Source organism: Morus notabilis, unplaced genomic scaffold, assembly GCF_000414095.1.
Source record: "Morus notabilis unplaced genomic scaffold, ASM41409v2 Scaffold2035, whole genome shotgun sequence".
Lineage (NCBI taxonomy): Eukaryota > Viridiplantae > Streptophyta > Magnoliopsida > Rosales > Moraceae > Morus > Morus notabilis.
The window spans coordinates 165,775-185,583 of record NW_010360448.1 but is presented as its reverse complement, the minus strand read 5'-3'; the positions used below and the strand labels follow the sequence as shown (position 1 = coordinate 185,583).

At 31.6% G+C, this 19,809-nt stretch overlaps 2 protein-coding genes across 2 annotated transcripts; one reads left to right on the top strand and one right to left on the bottom strand.

Annotated features, from left to right (window-relative positions):
- The first annotated feature begins 12,032 nt into the window (after window positions 1–12,032).
- LOC21402864 (NAD(P)H-quinone oxidoreductase subunit O, chloroplastic) lies at window positions 12,033–14,986 on the top strand. The gene is made up of 6 exons (XM_010096437.2): window positions 12,033–12,314; window positions 12,418–12,473; window positions 13,333–13,398; window positions 13,540–13,581; window positions 14,170–14,229; window positions 14,778–14,986. Exons 1-6 carry the CDS (start codon window positions 12,074–12,076, stop codon window positions 14,805–14,807), a joined length of 495 nt encoding a protein of 164 aa, XP_010094739.1. The 5' UTR covers window positions 12,033–12,073; the 3' UTR covers window positions 14,808–14,986.
- Window positions 14,987–15,690: 704 nt separating this feature from the next.
- LOC112091293 (putative pentatricopeptide repeat-containing protein At1g12700, mitochondrial) lies at window positions 15,691–18,075 on the bottom strand. Its single transcript, XM_024164515.1, has one exon. It carries the CDS (start codon window positions 17,785–17,787, stop codon window positions 16,156–16,158), a length of 1,632 nt encoding a protein of 543 aa, XP_024020283.1. The 5' UTR covers window positions 17,788–18,075; the 3' UTR covers window positions 15,691–16,155.
- Window positions 18,076–19,809: the final 1,734 nt, after the last annotated feature.

Genomic DNA, 19,809 nt, shown 5'->3' with positions numbered 1-19,809 from the left:
AGTGTCTTTTTTTTTAGTTCATTTTTTTTTCCTGACGTTGATGTTTTTGGTAAGCATTTTTTCTTTTTCCTTTTTTTGAATTTATATGTAATTTGTTTCACAATGATATCTGCATAAATATAATGAAAATCCTTTTTCTTACGTGAATAGTATATTGATCGTTCTTCCTTTTTTTATTATTATACATTATCTTCTTTCTCATATATTCATTTTTTTACGTTTTTTTTTTTTTTTGCTCTGATTTTTGAAGCTTTTTGACCTATTTTTATGATGCTGCTTGTTTTCACATTTTTTTTTGTACATATTGAACGCTTTTTTTTTAATTATCTGTGTCAATATCATAAAACTTTCATCCTTTATGATAATAAAATTTTTTATTATTTATCATATTTAATACCTCTCAGATTGCTTGCAAAAATTTGTATTCATTCTTTTTCATAATGATATCCATCATTAAAATAATGAAAATATGAGAGATTTTTTTTTTGTTGTTTTTTTTTTGCTTGTCTATAACTTGTTTTATATGTTTATCATAATTTTCTAATTCCTTAATGTAATTAGGTTGACGTTTTAAGATTTTGTTTCCTTTTTTGTGCAAGACTTATTTGGTTTTTATTTGAAAAAAATTGAGTAGGTGTTTTTTCTTTAATTTGTTTAAAGAAAGTTTCCTTTTCTTGAAATAATTTGGTTTTACTAAATTTAATTGTTTGACTTTTGTATTTAAATTTGAATATATATTATGTTCTCTTTCCTATTTTATTGATTCATTAGCTTTTTCCTTTTTTTTTTCCTTAGGTAAGGATATAAACGTCTTTATATATTATATATAACAATAGTATTTTTGTAAATAAAATAATAAGTAGGCATTTTTATATTCAAGATGTTATAACCATTGTTAAGAAAAATGCTAACGACACTATTCATGTTACTCTTTTTATTATTTTATGCTTTTAATGTTTGACACGTGGACTCTACTAATCATTTTTAAAGATCATGAGGTTAAGCCGATTAAAATAAAATATTTTATTTTATTTTTATCTAACAACTATTAAAAGAGTCAAACTCTTTCTCTCCAAGGTTGTCATGTGGCAACCCCTCCCTCTTCCATTTTTTTTCTTTTTTTTTTACTCTTCTTTACTTTATCTTCATCTTCATTCTTTTTTTACTTTTTTTAAATATTTTGTTTTTATTTTTTTTTATTTTGTGAATTTTCTTTGATAGTTTAATTTTTTACCTGTGTTCTTAAAAATATATTGTTTCACTTCACTGTTATGAAGCTAATTTTTGTTGCATGTATTTCTATAATTTTTTTATCAATATTAAAATAACTTTCTTTAAATACTTCCATACTTAATTGTTTTTCATGTAAATTCCTATCATATCAAAAATTAACTTTACACATATATTTTATATTAAATCGTCTTTTTCTAATTTAAAATTATGCATATCTTTTTTATTATTAAGTGTTTGAAATAAAAAATGAGTATTATTTCAATTAAAATTTTAGAAACTTATTTTCAAAAATATTCAAAAATCCTTAAATAGGTTTATAAATAAATTTATCATGGTATGATAAATAATAAACTCTTCAAGTGTTTCTGACACGATAATACGTGCCAAGTACATTTCAAAAATTAAGAGTGCGTTTGGTTCAAGGATTCGTGTCATAGTTCGAATCATGGTTCGTGACTCGCTACAGTGTTTTCTCTTATAAAAAACACACATAAATCAAAAATAATTCTGAATCCATCAACCAAACATCCTCTAATTTTATCAGAAAACAAACACTAGGAAAGTAGAAAATGATAAGATGTTTGTAATCAGGACGGGAAGTCGAGGTGGCAAAATTTGGAACCAATCGGTTCTAATATTCAATAAATTTAGGAAAGTTAGCATGTGCTCGTACACTTTTTGTTTTCTGTTTCTTTTATTAGCCATAAGAAATAAATGAATATGTTATTTTAGCCAAAAAAAAAAAATAGAGAGAGAAGAGCAACACTCTGATTTGAGGACTCTTCCATTGTAGAGTTTTTAAGGGCGCGTTTAGTTCGTTGAATCGAGTTTTTAATTTGAGTGATATGTGAATTTATGTGAAAGCCTTTTACTGTAGTAAAAAAGTTAGATGTGATTATTTCTGAAAGCTTTTTATTGTAACAAAACTCGAATTTTAAACTTAAATCGGTGAAATGAATGAGGCTAAACAAGACTTGCCTTCTCAACATAGACAAAGGGAACAACGTATTCAATGCATAATATTCATTGTTGAAGGTTTGCATCTCTTTTTTGAGGGAACAAAATCAAACTAAATAATCACTCTCAAGTAGATATGATAGAGGCCAAAAAAATTCTGCTTGTATGGTGGTGTGAACTGAGAAAGTGAGAATAGCTATGAGCTCTAAGTCCATCTATATCTTGATCTTTATTTTCATCTTCTTCGTCGTCCAACATTCAGGTCAGTTTGAAAATACACATAATTCTTATATATACCCCAATAACCTTTTACTCTAAAAGTTATATATATATATATATATATATGTTCATAGAATTCTAGGTCAAATAGCTGTGAAAATATGAAAAATAATGGAAACTTTTTTTAAAAAGAGTTATTATCACGGATACCTCTTAAATTTTAGAATCATTTTCAGTTTGTCTCTTAAATTTTAAAAATTCTCACTTTTCCTCATAAATTTTAAATTATTTCCACTTAACACCTTCTATTGTAATTTCTATTAAAAATAGATAGAAAAAAGAGAATAACGCAGAAAAACTCACTTTTCCTCTTAAATTTTGAATTGTTTCCACTTAACCCCTTCTATTATAATTTATATTAAAAATATATAGAAAAAAAGAATAACGCAGACACGTGGTCTTTCTATTTGGATTTTTATTAAAAAAAATAGATAAAAATCATATGACCACACTATAGATAGAAAAAAGAGAATAACACAGACACGTGGTTTTTCTATTTAGATTTCTGTTAAAAAAAAGATAAAACCCATATGATCACACTTAATCCCTTTTTTCTGTCTGATTTTGATAAAAATTACAACAAAAAATGGTTAAATGAGAACAATTCAAAGTTTAGGAGGAAATGTAAAAATTTTAAAAGTTTAAAGGACAAATTAAGAATGACTCCAAAGTTCAAGGACACCAGTAAAAATAATCCTAAAAAAATATAAATATTAGCGGCCTTGTATTTTTATTTTGATATATTTTATGTTTTATTAGCGAAATAATAAATTTTATCAGTAGACTTTTCTAAAATTTCACGGTAAGGATTTTTGAGTTGTGATTGGGGAGAACGAGCTTTAGTTGCCTTTTTTTTTTTAAATGACGTTCTTGCACAAATAAATGAACATATTTTTTTGGACAAATTTTATAAATTCTCTAAACTTTGTCACTTATGTCAGCATGCCCCCTAAACGTTAAAATTTACATGTTGTGCTCCTTGAACTTTGTCACTTATGTCAACATGCCCCATGAGGTTAACTTTGTAAAGTTTTTAACGGAAATGCTTATAAACACCCTTGAACTTTGTCAATAGTGTCAATATGCCTACTGAACTTTAAAATGTACCTGGTTTGCCTTCTGAACTATGATATATCTCTAAATTTTCTCCCTCAATCTTGATTCTATAAGTTTTTTGAATGAAAATGTTGATATGATCATTAAATTGTTGATTATCTAAAAAAAAGAGGAGCAAATATGTATAATGTAATGAATTTTGTTAGTTTTTTTCCCTTAATATTTTATCTAGATAAAAGTGCTCGATATAAAACATGTTTATTATTTATACATATATAGCATTTCTAAATTTAAATGCATTCACGTCATTTATTTTATTATACATTTTTTTAAACAATCAATACAAACTTTAAGAAACCCATTGACTTAACAAACTTTAATGGTTAAATATTTTAGATAATTAACAATTTAATGGTCATATCAACATTTCCGTTCAAAAAATTAATAGAATCAAGATGGAGGGGAAAAAGTTAGAGAGATATCATAGTTCGAAGGGTAAAACAGGTACATTATAAAGTTCATGAGACATATTGGCACAAGTGATAAAGTTTAGGGGGCATATAAACATTTCTGTTAAAAAGCTTAACGGAGTTAACGTAAGAGGACATATTGACACAAGTGATAAAGTTCAGGGGACACGACATATACATTTTAAAGTTCAGAAGGCATGTTGACACAAGTGACAAAGTTCAAGAGAAATTTATAAAATTTATCATATTCTCTTAATAAAAAAAATATGAACATATTTTAAAAATATATCAATATATACATATACATAATTACATGTACGAATTTTTAATAGTTACTTTCATTGATGATGTGGCATTTTATATGATTATGCTCATTAATTATTAATTTTTTTTGTCAACTTACTCAATTAATTACAATTGTCTGGTTCATATAACACGACTAAAAGAACGATACCATAAATATTGGAGTAAAATTAATTTTGCATTCTTCTCTGTTCGGTTGGTACTTAATTATCCCACCCTTGTTAATACAATTGATGTTAAATTATGTTCGTATTACAATTTTGTATATTTATATTCCATTTTCTAAATTCATTTGATACACCATTGACTAAGTACGCATATTTTTATTTGATAATTGCAGGAGATATATAAATTACGAACAAAATACTGCTATTCCCGTATATTCGTTCACACCATTGAAAAACTTAAACCATTCTACTAAAGAGAAACCTTTAACACAAGATCTCTACAAATTCAAGGTTGATCAATTTCTATGAACAGAACCCAAGAGATTTCCTTTTATGTCATCGATTATTTTCTTTTAGTATCATCTATTATTTATATCCACGTACATAATGCTAAATTATTTTTAGCGACAGAATCAGAGAATTGGGTTCTTTGTGGGATCTGTAGAACTGAAGCAGAATGTGCTCAAGCATGCAAAACTAGATTCGTTTTTGGGGATATGGCCAGCGACAGAAAATGTTTTTGTTACGTTAAATAGATGACATGACTATTTTTAATTAGTTATAGATATGTACAAGAGCGGATCCAAAAAAATTAATTAGGAGACGAGAATGTGATGTGACAAATAATGAGATTAGAATTTTAGAGGAGGCGAATTATAAATTTTATAAAATTTTATATGCAAGAAAAAAAGTTAAGTGGAGCGGCCGTCTATCCTTTTTTATGGGCGGCCGTGACACTGGATAAGTGGGTTATCTTTTGTAGTGTTTACTTTTTACTCACAAAATCTATATTGAAACTGCATGGGATTTGTTGAAATGATGTTATAGTTATGATTCTTGCTGTAATAACAGTAATTATTGTCTAGCTGAAGCAGGGTTTCTGCAAATTGTCTATGTTGAAAGAATTTTACTGTTTGAGTGGTTATGTTAAAGGTAATAAAATTTAGGATTAATTTCAAAAATTCTCCTTGAATTATGCTCCTTGTAACACTGTGTCCCCTGAATTTTAAAACATAATAGCTGATCTCCTCAAACTTTGTTCCGTTGATAAGTTTTTCCCTTCTGTTATAATGAGTGACGAAATTGCTACGTGTCACTTATTTAGTGAGAATTGAAAGCGTAATTACGCTTATACCCTCCTAATCAGATAATTCTCCATTTTTATTGAAAAATTCACAATCTTCTCTGTAGGAAACATCATCAGCTTCAACTCAAATACATAAATTTTAGATTTTCTACCAACAGAAAGGCATCAAAACTGTTGGTTGCCCGAATCGAATTCGGCTGCGGAAGCGCGGTGGTGCGGGGAAGAGGCGGATCGTGTATAACAAAAATTTTCATAAAACTTTTGAGATACTCTATAGATTATATTAATTTATGCACGAATAAATTAATCTCATTAACTTATATATATCAAGAACTCAATCAGGAAAAATATCTGGAAGCCGACTCGGATGATAACTTGAGTTCTTTGACCACGAACAGTCCTTGCTCCAATCTTTGTGTTTAGAAAACCAATGTCTTCCACGTCAATTCCTAGAATCTACGAAGACGTGTGTGTGGGCACACATGAGACAAAACGGGTTACAATAAACACTCGAATTTCCACAAACACCATCGCATGCACGATGTGGAATTTTTGGAGAAAAAATTTTTCCTTCCTTTTTCTCTTGAGAATTTCGGCCAGCCTTAACTCTTAGGGCTGAAAAATTGTTTCTAAAATTTCTATAGAGAAATTTCGGCTACCTCTAAAATTAGGGCAAAAAACCATTCCAAAAATTGTCTCAAAAATAGTATTTATAGAGTAGAAGTCAAACTTCTAGAAGGAATTCAATCTCTATCTCTAAGATAAAACTTGTTAATTATCTCCTATTTGAATTTTTAAACCAAATCTCTTCTTTTCCTCTATCCTATATGGCCGGCCATTCTAAGGGGATTCTCATCCTTGTGTGGCGCCAATATCAGATAGGGAAGGAAGAGAAAATCATCATTTATCCTGTAGTCCAATTTTGACTCAAATTCAAATTCCAATTTAAGTCAAACTTAAATTAATTTGAATTCTAAATTGAACAACTTATCAAATAAGTTTAAATGGATAAATCTAGATGTGTTCAAATTCAAATTTAAATAATCACATTATTTAAATAATAATTAATTCTCAATTAATTATTTTCGAGTATTTAATTTTAGAATTCCGTAATTCTAAAATTCCCATTTTGCCCTCTGTGTCTGGCAGAATTACTAGGACGACGCGGGGACTAATGGACTTATAATTCCGAGCTCCAATAAAATTAATAATCAATTAAACACTTTAATTAATTAATTAATTCTATTAATTTCAATAGTTACTCCACTATAAACTTGGAATTGCACTCTCGAAATTATAGATATAAATTACTTCTAAACTGTGAAGTGTCCATTTGATATAGTCATTGCATATAGATCAATCCTCCATAAATAATTCATAATTGGAGCAAGGTAAAATCCGTTAACCTCTCTAATTACTTCTTTATCCTTGAGTACCATTGATTCTCTAATGGACAGTGATTCATAAAACACATTCATGAATCGGAGCTCCTACTGGTCCAAGTACCGAATCAACCCTCAAGAGAATTATTTATCTACTTCTTTCTTAAGAAGGAATGGATTCCATCTCGTGTAATAACATTCCCGGCTACCTACTTCATCATGTCTCCAAAATACAAGGAATAGGATTCAGGATCTCAAAATCCGTACCGAGTAAATCAAAAGACACAAATCCATAAATAGGAGTCTGTTAAGAACTCAGGATTAAGATCATCCTATATATGACCATCGGTAGACTCAATTAGAATTTCTATACTTAACGGAATTATTAGAAATTCATATTGTGTCTGTGTCCATGTTTCACATAATCTCATTATGCGAAATACACTCATTCAATATCTCACCATATTAACAGTGCGGATAACACCGTTCCATTCTAAATGGGAATGACATGTATTAATAGTGTTTTAATTAAAGATTCCGAACTTTAATTAAATTCATTATGAACATTACTTTTTTATTATTATCCTTAAACATTATCCTCTCGTATATAACACTTATATACAATATTTAAGGTTACATAAATAATCATGGAATTTTCATTGATATTCATAAAATATTCATAAATATATGCACATAAAATAATGAATAAACTCTTTTATTAAATAAATAATAAATATCCTATTACATCTCATGCTTCTAGGACACCATTCCCAACAAAAACATCATCAAAGCTTTACAAAAATACAAAAATCACACTTCCACAAATCCAGCACAACCAAGATCTCGCTGTCGTACTCGTCGCGACAATGCAAGGACATGTCAGACTTAAATATCTCGATCAGGACCATCACCAAGCTGCTTGAATCTCTCTATTGTCTTGGAACCACAAAGGAGATCTCCTTCACGTGTCCATCATGGGCCTACGACCAAGATCTCATTGTCGTTCTCATCTCGCGCTACAAGGCTGCATGTCAAATAGGCGCTTCAAGGCTCTAGCTCCTTCATGACGAAATCTCCTTTTTCTTTGTCCACTCCAACAATGTTTGGGTAGAGAAGCACGACGAAGGAAGATCAATCTCTCATCGCTTAGAACCTTACAGATCTTGTGTCATTGACAAGAGGGGTGCCAACAAGAAAGAGAAGAGAAAAACACGGCGACTGCATGGCAAGATATGTGGAGATGTGATTTTACATTGAATACAATCAATACAAAGGAGAGAGGAGAGAGGAGACTTTAGAGATTACAAAAAGAAAGCTAAAAAGAACTCAAACACAGAAGTAAAACTGAAGAAATAAAAGCTAGAAACATAACAGAGGTGAATGGTAGGGAGGAAAGACGAAGACAATATATTTTACAATAATACCCTCCTCAAATGGGTCATGTACGTGACACGTGGTGAATTCCGTCACTCATTGTAATGGAAGAGAAAACTTGTTAACGGAACAAAGTTCGGGGGGAGTGGATATTACGTTTTAAAATTTGAGGGGCAAAGTGTTACAAGGGTCATAGTTCAGGGGTGATTTTTGAAATTAATCCTAAAATTTAACCCAAATTACAGAAGTTTACTATGTTAAGGTAATAAAAGTTAACCCAATTTTACTGTTTGAGTGGGGTCCAAACCATGGTTTTAAAATCAGAGTCAGAACCAGGGGTTTGAACTATCCAAAACTACGGGAGAGGAATGGTTATTTTTTGGGGTAGTTTTAGTTTAAAACATTACATCATAGTTCAAACATTGAACCAAAGCCATCCAAATCAAATACTGGTTTTTAAGAATCATTTTTTACTTTTTGTAAACAAACAAAAATTTGAACTTGAATCATAATTCTAATTCTAGAACTCTCATGCCAAACACAACCTTAAACACTCTAAGCACAGTACACTTTAGAAGGTCATGTCCCTAGTACGATGTTGAATCGTTATTTTCGGCGCCCATGAATAAGCTCACTTGAAGTGGCATGATGGAAAAATAAATTAAAAAATAAAAACAAAAACAAAAAGAAATATCACCATGACCAACAGATATAAATTGCTTAGTTAATCCTTTTTTCCCTTTATACATCCAATTAAGCTTAGACGAGCTCCCTTTTCAATCTTAATTCTAATTATTGAGCATTTAATAACAAAACAAAAAAACAAAAAAACAAAGCTAGACTAGATTTGCTATAGTATTTTCTCTCATAAAAAATACACGTAAATCAAAAATAATTTTAAATCATAATTCTAAATTTATAAATCAAACATTCACTTCCCCACTCGCGTTTCATCTACTTTCATTGATGTGTTACTTCATACATACCAGCATGTTTTCTTGCAAGGCCAGGGTGTTATCTTGTCGTTCAATCACAAGTCCCCATCAATTCTAAAACATTTAAAACGTCTTTATCTCCTCACAAAATGTCTCCCGCAACACCATGCTAACACCCATAATATAGCTCAAAGGAACATTTACCATATAACATATATCGTATTAGTTGTTTAAAAAATGAGCCCTGTGATGATGTCTATCTTTGTTCTCCGTATAAGAAAGTACGAATATAACTTTTGAGGTTCAAGTTTCAACCATCAATTAAATTGGACCATGAATAATGCTAGAAATACCAGTTTTAATTCCATCTTTTTACACTAATTCCGAGTTGTCATGAGAGTTGTTTCAAAAATTGTCACAACAATCAGTAATAGAGATTATATTTGTTAATGAAAATATGACATCTCAAGATAGGTACAAAAAATAAGGAGTAAAATTGGTGTTTCTAACACTACTCTTGAACCATTAGTGCCACTTTTTATTTAACCATATTATTGATCATAATTTCTTTGATCTATTTTTCTTGGAAATATAGATCAAGGACATTATGAATTGAGTTTTGTTTTTCCTTTTTCATCGATTTTTTTTTTATCAATTACTAATTTGACAAATTAATATTGTGAGTTAAACCTTGCCAACTATACTTCTACACAATATAGGCACACCTAAATGTAAATAATAATATTTTTGGCTCTTCAATTAATCTCAGTCTAATATTGGAACAATATATTCTCATTAGATGTTCCCGTGCCACATTGTTATTGATGATTTATTAACTCATGGCTAAATATCTAGACAGCTAAATTTTCATATTATTAATAAGATATCTAATGTATTGGATCCGATTTATTGTAACACTACTTAATCTGTAGACACAGCACCAGAGACCTGCAAAAAACAACTCAAATCATAAGAATTGAAGAATAACTTGGACATTATCTGTCAGAAACGTTAATTTGTTGGAGAAAGAGGAAGATTACATTTTTGTTCAAAAGTGTACGTGCATGGCTTAAAAGTCAAGAAGGTGACGATAATGTAATTTTTCGTCAACAAGAATACACCAAGTTACCACTTAGTAACCGGCCAAACCGCGTGTGAATGACTACTTGATATCTGGTTAATTTTAATTAGAAAAGTGTAACTGGTCGTGTATGGATCTTATGGATATTCATAATACAATGTAATGTAAGAAAATAAGAAGAACACCAGAAATTATAGTGGTTCACTCTCAAGACAAGAGCTACGTCCACTTTGAGAAATTTCTCTATGTTTTCTTTCTTTTTGATTACAAGGGGGCTTTTTTTCTCTCAAATGACCATCATCCTTTCTCTTTGGGGCCTTGCCCCTTTTATATCTCAGATTACATTTTGGAGAAAACCGAGGCAAATGGTTACCAAGCAGTTTCTCTCGAGTAGCCTATTATCCTACTCAACTAGACTGTAGCTATTTAGTACCTTTTCAGACTGTTCATCTACCTACTTTGTCCACTATTGTGGCTCTGTGACTCTCTATGACTTTCCATTGGTCTGTTTTAGGCGGCTAACAGGCTAGTAGTCATTTTCCTTGCCACTGACTTTGTTCATGCCTGCAAGTAACCTAGGGATTTTCCTCCTGTCACTTCCGGAGATACTCTTGGGATCTGAGTCAGAGGACTAAACACGCTACCCTCTACGTTCTCACTAGGCCCCAATGACAAGTTAAAACGGAACCTCCGTCCCGTCGATCCTCGCATAGCATCGTCGGTCTATGGGGACTTTGGATCCGCCTCCATCTTGACTGCTTGATCGGTTGACCATTGTTGTGGATGTTGCACATTACAAACTTGTTGTTGTTAAGCGTTTCTTCAAGGATTATTTTGGAAGGTCTTGGGACGGTCGACCCTTCTCTCACTGTTACTGGCACTCATCTTTGAAAGCTAATCCTTCGACCGTCATCACCTGTCTGGTGGCTGGCGTGGCATGACAGCGGCCACGTGGAGCTTGGTTATCGTCTGACGTGGCAAGGTAGATTTTCCCTCATAATAAATAACAAATAGAGAAATTTATATTGTAGCTAGGTTCTCAAACTTCTGAACTCTTGCCACTTGCATCCCCAATTTCAAAATCTTGGTTCTGAGTTAATTTCAAACTGACAATCCTTAAACCTTTTTTTCTTTTTCCAATAAGAAAATTAAACTCTGCAATTTTCTTGGCACATAAGTATCCGACTTTGTATTTTGTATTTTGTCAATTCTTTCTAGCGAATTTGCACATAGGATCCCAAATTTTGGAATTCTGACACTTGGGTCTCCATCTTTTATAATCTTGACTTACGAGTTCTTAAACATATAGGGTCTATTTAGTTCAAGCGTTCAACTCAGTAATTCTGATTGAAATTTTGTAAGAAAAGAAAATTTTTAATTTAAATTTTTTGTATGATAAAAAATACTATAACAAAATCAAAATAACGGATTTAAGTATATGTACCAGAACGGGGACGTAATTCTTTGAATTCGTAGGTCCTTCTGTTAATTTGATCATTAACTTCCTCATGTACAAATGATCGGGGTTTTAAACGGTTTTCTACAAATTAAAAGGTGTTTTGAACGGTTTTATAAAATCATGAGGCATTTTGAAATAGAGTGTACTTCAAGGGGCATTTATGAAAATAATCCAAAATCTGACCGTTAGTAGTGAGAATTCCATCATATCTCTTTATCTGCACAAATATTAGAGGCTTCCAAAGACTGAACAACAAAAAACAACTATACACCAACAAACATCCATCTCTCATGGCCTTCTCTGCCACTCTCTCATCACATTTACAAAGCTCCTTCCGGCGATTTTCTCACTTCTCCCAAACTTCAAGAAGAAACCCGATTCGTCTTCGGTCGATTAGAGCTGTAAAATCTGCAGAGCCAGAAAAGGAGAAGAAGGCTACAGAGGCCAAAACTCAAGACTCCTCCAATGCTCAACCTTCTTCACCTCCTAAGCCTGCTCCTTCTAAGCTTCTCAAAAAGCCCGTATATTCAAGTAAGTTTTCTTTCTGTGAAATCCTTTTTTTTTTTTTTTTATGAATTTTGAGAATTTGTACTATTATTTAGTGATTATCTTTTATTTATTTTATGTTGCGCAGTGAAGAAAGGTCAAATTGTGAGGGTGGATAAAGAGAAGTATCTGAATAGTATAAATGTAAGTAGAATTGGAGTACTTCCGCTAATCGAACACACACAGATACGTATTTTGTAACCATTTGTGCGCTAACATCTTCTACTTGTAAAAGACCGTAAAAAGGACATTATTCCTTCAAAAAATAAAATAAATTAAAATTAGGGTGATTTGCTATTTTATACCCTTTTAAGCTTATTATAACTATATATTATGTATTTCGAATGTTCTGAACAATGTACTGTTAGATTTTCCCAAAAAAAAAAACAAAACAATGTACTGTTAGAATTTAATTTCATATCAAATTCTTATTGGTGATCAAAATTACTTGTCCAAGAGAAGGTCTATGATATTAAATTAAAATTCGAATAAACAACATTGAGAAGTTAGAACATATTTGATCAGGACAAAAAGAGAAATCCAAAAGGGCATGATATATATTTTCTATAATCATAAAATATAGGGTACAAACTAGCAAATAACACGGGAACTCCAGTGCTGAATATAAGTACACCAGTGCTGTTATAACTTGAGAAAAAGAAAATAATGCAGATCCCTCGTTTCTTTTCTGCTGAAATCTACCAATCCCAGCAAAATAACTAACTTGAATGCAATGCAACAGTAGTTGATTTTGGCAAAAAAGTTCACAACAAAATAGAGAATTGCACTTTAATATAATGATTTATTTGCATTGCTTTCTTTAGCTTTAGAAACTGATATATAGCACTCCTATTTATCGCGATGGAATTAAAATCCCGCTATTCACACAAGGTTAGTTCCGCTAGGTGGATAGGTGGGATCCAACCTAATGAGACACACCATTTTGTGAGTAACGGAGTTTTTTCTCAACCATTTTTTACTGTGATATTGATACAAACTGCAGTATTTATCTGTTGGGCACCCTCCTTACTACAAAGGCCTGGACTATATCTATGAAGACCGCGGCGAGGTAAATCCTTCACATTGTTCTCTTCTCATTCAAGTCATGAAACAATGTTGAAGATATATAGTTGATCAGGGGAATGGTGAAAATTTCCCTTATCCAAGTTTGATTCGAAATTTCGAAGTAACTATATGGAAATTTTGTTAGGTCTTGGATTTACGCATTTTCGAGACAGGAGAGCATGCACTGGTAAGAGACTCCTCGAGTCCTTTCCTTTTTATTCTCTTACATTTTTTTGGTTATTCATTTCTTTGTTCTTTTCACTCTTGCACTCCAAATGCTAAGCTTTAATTGATAGGACCAACCCTTACCAAACTACTGTTTTAAGTGAATTTGTTTTTATCAAGGGTATTTGGGGTATATACCCATAAACTTTTTACTATTGAGAAGTTCAATATTTTATTTTATTTTTATTTTAACTTGCATTGCGTTTCCTTTCAAATTTTAACTTCAGGGTTGTTTAATCGGAGGATTCGTACCCCGATTCGAATCATAGTTCATGATTTACTATAGTATTTTCTCTCACAAAAAATACACGTAAATCGAAAATGGTTCTAATATTATGATTCTAATCCATGAACCAAACGTCTCTGAATCATTTATCAATTTAAGGGCACTCTATAAATTTAATCCATTCAAAAGTAATATGTTATAATTAAAAGTTTAAAGACTAACTTGTCAATTCGGTCAAAGTTCAAGAGGAAAAAAAAGCACTAATAACCCTGTTGTAAATGCAAAAGTCAACGGTGAATTTGCTGAGACGTTACTGTTTTACAGGTTGCATGGGTTGGTATTCCAACAGCGCCGGCTTGGCTTCCAACTGATATGCTTATTAAGGTACTACTATTATATGCTTACTAAGGTACTACAATTTTAACTGCTTGTTTTATTGGCTACCGACAAAATGCTGATGATTCAAAGATGCCAATCCAAGCTGAGCTCATTCTAGCTCAATTAAGTAGCCAAAAAATAAATAAATAAATGGTTATTTTGATAAATACCTTGTAAATGTGCATGGATTATAATTTTTACCTTTTACTATTAATTTATAACTTTTTTAGTTAAATAATTACACTAATAAAAATGTATTTATCAAGAGTAGAGAATAAAGATCTAAACTCATACACTCTTAAAGGTAAATTCTCCATTTTTTTCATAAATTTTAATTAAATTCTACAGAAGTTGCAGTAACAAGCATTTTTTTGAAACTTGTTTGAACTTAATACCGTGTATTAAATTTTGAAGTAAATAGTATATTTACTAGTTTAGTAAGTATACCATTTTTTTTAATTTTTTTTAATTTTAATTATATATTTACTTCAACATATGTCAACAAAATGTTACATTGTATTCTAATTAGCCACATTTCTCATCTCTTCCTGCAGTCGGAGAAACTCGATTATGAGAGATTGTGAAATAGGAAGCTCAATCCTCTTGTGATTGATTCCATTGGAGGAAAAGTTTTTCCTCCAAGTACCGAGTATATCCAAGACCCTAAGGCGTTTTGGCAAGATGGGTTTTATTCCTTTAAGTGGCAAATATCATTCTATACCATGAACTAGAAATCATGAAATGTAGTTTATAAAACTTACAATTTGTCTCCTTTACCTGAGAACTGCATAAAATTCTTCACCAAAATTCTTGTATATTTTGCCCAGAGTGAATATATGCATGTCACTCTGTCTTCATAATAGAAAAGAAACTGGTAACATCTCTTTCTTTATGAAAGAAGAACAAAATCAAAGACCATCCCAAGTAATGGACAATGGCACTCCCAATAGCATTGCTCATACAATACAAATTGAATATATTACAATTAACGAAGTTTTGCTATCAGTTTCACCAAAGAAAAAATATGATATAAGACTATCTTTCATGCATTAACTCATACACAACTTGATGAACAAGTGCTTTTTATACACATAATAATTAGCTCATGAGTGAGGAACAAGATCATCTGACTTCTAGGTTCTGTCCAACTCTTTGTGCGCCACTAAAATTGTGACACATCACCAACACCAAGCCCACTAAACAAAAACTGACAGAGACAACTAACTTTAGCTTTTCTTCAATCTTAAAATTCTCAATCTTGCCATGTTTTGGCTACTAGAACTTTGAAGATACTCTAGCATTCCAAAAATATGTACTGAACGAAAGCACAAACTCTTGCAAAAGAAAATTTAACCTTTAAAAGGCTAAAATAGAATTATACGTCTTATGAAGCATAAATGCCAGGGAAATTCGACACCATCAAGTCACAGCGCAATTCATCACCATGATTATATATCCAAGCTTCTTTCCCTGCAGTTTCAACAGAAAGTTCATAGAATAATTTGGGTGTGTCAGTTATACATAAAGGTTTTGCTTTCAATATAATCATCTCCGGTAGATCTTTCTCAACATAAGCCACTGTTGGAATAAATAGATCAAAATGGTTTTCCATTCCAATATAGGAGTTAGAATCACGTTGAAAGAATACACAGTTTCACGAGTGTTAGCTTCATTGCGACTTTCTGTAAACAAGTAGTTCACAATTGAATGGCTATAAAAGTATAAATTGAGTAAGAGTGTTTCAGCAACATTTCTTTGGGGTAATGGTGCTCTGCAATTGATACAATGTCAGTCCTACAATCATATTTGACTCTGGTCTCCTCAGATCAGCTCATAGCACTGTGATCAGTTCCTGAACACACCTTAGGGAGACTTATCATACCAATGCAATAATAGGAGACTTATCATACCAATGCAATAATAGGAGACTTATCATGCCACTGCGATAATCCGTCTTGCATGAATGCTTTTTGAAATGTCTTGTGTTACGTTGTTAGGAACCAACCCCTTTTGGATCACATCCTCAAGAAGCTTGAGAGCAACATAAATTCTATGGGCCTTTATATAACCAATGATCAAGGTGTTGTAGGAAATAATATTAGGTTTAACACCCATTGACCCCATTTGTTCAAAAACCTTTTTTGCCTTGTCCATGTCACCTAGCAGGCAATATCCCTTGATCAATGTCGTGTAGGTTACAGTATTAGGCTTGGGACCGTGTCGAATCATTCCATCAAGCAATTTTTCAGCTTTGTCCATCATACCCTTTTCAGAAAAAGCATCCAAAACTCCATTTAAAGCTACAGAATCAGGCAATATGTTAAGCCTACCCATTTCATTAAACAATCTCCTGACTTCTTCCCATAGACCTAAATGACTCAATCCATAAAGTAATGTACTATAAGTGACAATATTTGGGGTTACACCTCTCTGAATCATGAGATGAAACACATCAAGCGCTTCCTTCATCCTTCTTTGCTTGCAAAGAGCATCAACAATGGTGGTGAAGGTTATAGCATTTGCAGGAACACCTTCATTGTCCATTTGATCTAACAAATGGATGGCTTTCCTCCATTGACCCAAACGACAAAATCCACAAATTAAAGAAGTGTAGGTTACGACGTTTGGTTTTAGACCTCTATCATTCATTGCTTTTAAAAGATCAAGTGCCTCTTGAATTCTCCCCTCCTTACACATCGCATCCAATATAGAGGTGTATACAACAATATTTGGAGAAATTTCCCGAACAGCCATGATTTCTAAGAATTCCATTGCCTCTTCCCAACGACCACATTTGCATAACCCATGAATCAGAAAAGTACAAGTCACGATGTCCGGTACAACATCATGGCTGAACATATCTTCAAACAAGCTCAAGGCCTTGTCCACTCGTCCTTCGTCGCAAAGACTACGGATGATTTGATTGCAGCATCCTAGAGCGGGTTTAATCCTTTTATTGTCATACATAATCCTCACTAGCTCAAGTGCCTCACAGGTTTCTCCAGCCTTACAAAACGCATTGACCAAAATCCCATAAGTAAATTCATTACAAGGTTGTTCATTTTCTAGTATTTCCAAAAATAACACTCTCGCCGCAGCTAGCCGCCCTTCATTGCAAAGCCCGTGAAGCAGGGTATTTAGCGTAAAAGCATCCGGCTTAAGGCCCTGTTTAAAGCTAATCGCCAAAACAGAAAAACCCAAATCCAGATTCTTAACACGGCATAGACATTTTATCACAATGGTCAATGTACAGAGATTTGGTCGGAATTGAACACAACCCAAAGCCGCCATATCTCTGTACATAGAAACAACAGCCGAAAAATGATTCATCTTGGAGAGTGCCGCAAAGAAATGATTGAAAACCCGAATAGAAGGCAAGGGTCGCATCCGAATCATGAAATTGAAGTAACCCACTGCTTCATCTAGCTTAAGTTTTCCAAATTTACATCGTTTTTTAATCCTTTTGAGCGATAATGGAGGATGAGCATAAGAACGAAATTGGGTTCTGAAAAGGGAAAACAGAGAAAAGAGATGAGCATTACCGGGGCATCTTGGGGTCAGCATCAAAGCCCGATTGTCATCTTGAAATACTGATGGCTAAGGCTTCGATTACAAATACAGACAGAGAGATGATGTAAAACCAAACCCTAGCGCCGCAAAACCCAACCTTGAAAACATGTGACTTCCGCCACAATATATTGCCGAAGCACTTGATACCTCACTGGAATCCAGTAGATCAGAAACCATAACGAAGATTTTCGCCAGAAATGAAGCTTCCGGTGAATTTCTTGCAGTTTGAGCATATATCGCGGTTAACGGAACTAATAATTTTATTTTATTTTTTTATTTTTTTTTTTTTCAGAAAGGAGATGAATACCATTTGCATGGTTCTTTTTTGTTAATGATATTGAACGGTTTTTCATTTTTATCTTTTATTCTTTATCCATACTCTTTTAATCAAATGTTATATTAGACGAAAGGAAATATAAGAATAAAAAATAAAAATTTACACTCATAAACTTCTAATATTAATTCAATAATTTTTTTAGATTAATTTTATAAATACTCTTTGAATTATATCATTTTAAAATGCCCATTAAATTCTCAAAATTATTCGAAACACTCCCAATCTATAAATTACTATTCAAAATGTCTCATGCGTCTTTCTTATCTATTATTCTAGAGATTAATTTCATAAATATTTCCGTATCACGTACTATTTTTTAAAATATCTTCTCAACTTTTAAAACCGTTTAAAACACTTCTGATCAATAGAAAACTATTCAAAATGCCCCGTTTGTCTTTCTCCTTCTATAATTCTTACGATTTTAATGACATGGGAGTTATTAAAAATTTTAATAAATGTATTTAAAATATAAATTAGTATTATGAAAAATTATAAATAAAACCACTAATTATTCCATGCAATACCAATTATTGATATTAAAAAACTTATACCGTGTTTGGAATTATTTTTATTTTTATTTTTTACATTTTTTAAGAAAGAAAAAATGAAAACGGTTCAAAAACGGCGTTTAGCATAATTAAAGACAAAAAATAGAAATGAAAACAATTTTTTAGTTTAGTGTAAAATGGAAGAAAAATAAAAACGACTTTTAATCATTTTTCATTTTTTGTTTCTGTTTTCTCCTCTCTCGAGCAGAGAGAGATAAATATTAATAAGTTTTTTTATACTGAAAATAATCTCTTAATAAAATTATTAAACACATATTCAAAAATAATTTATATCTGAGATTGAAAACGTTTTCATTTTAATTTTACATAAAAACTAAAATTATTTAAAACGAATTCAAAACGCGACCTTAATCTCATCCATTCATTTAAGTATGGCGGCTTGAAACCATAGTTTGACGGTTTGATAATCTGGCCGTGCGGTGTGAGTGGGTCGTTTGGTGGGTTTTTGTGCACCCCTACCACTCTATTTGTTTTTTTTTTTTTTCCCTCTCTTTTTTCTGAATAAACAAAGTCCACCCGTTATAGACAGTGAGAAATTTTTTAGCTTTTACCTAATTTCACTGCGTAATCGCTAGTTTAGCTCCAGAATTTGTCTAATAGTGATGAAGTTAAACACTTAACATATTAATTTGAATTGATTAATTGAGCTATTCTTGTTTTAGCTTCAATTATATATGATCATTCGATCTTCTTGTTAAATGATAAATGTATTAATTTGAGTTAGTTAATTTATCTATAATTATTTTAGTTTGAATTATATACTCATTGGATCCCCTTGCTAACTATAAAATCCATGAAGATTGATGAGGGAATTTTTGTGGGACGAACAATGGACTTTGTAGTTTGTCGCTTGGGACACATGAGTGAAATACAAAGAGAAATGAGATTTGGGAAAAAATCTTATCTTAAGAAGAAAAATGTGGCTATAGCGGGAAATCTTAGGCCATGTTTGAAATTGATTCTATTTTTATTTTTTATATTTTTTGAGAAAAAAAAATGAAAATGTTTTTAAAACGACGTTTGACGCAATAAAAATAAAAAACGAAAATGAAAATGATTTTTTGGTTTAGTGTAAAATAAGAGAGAAATAAAAAATGACTTTTAGTCGTT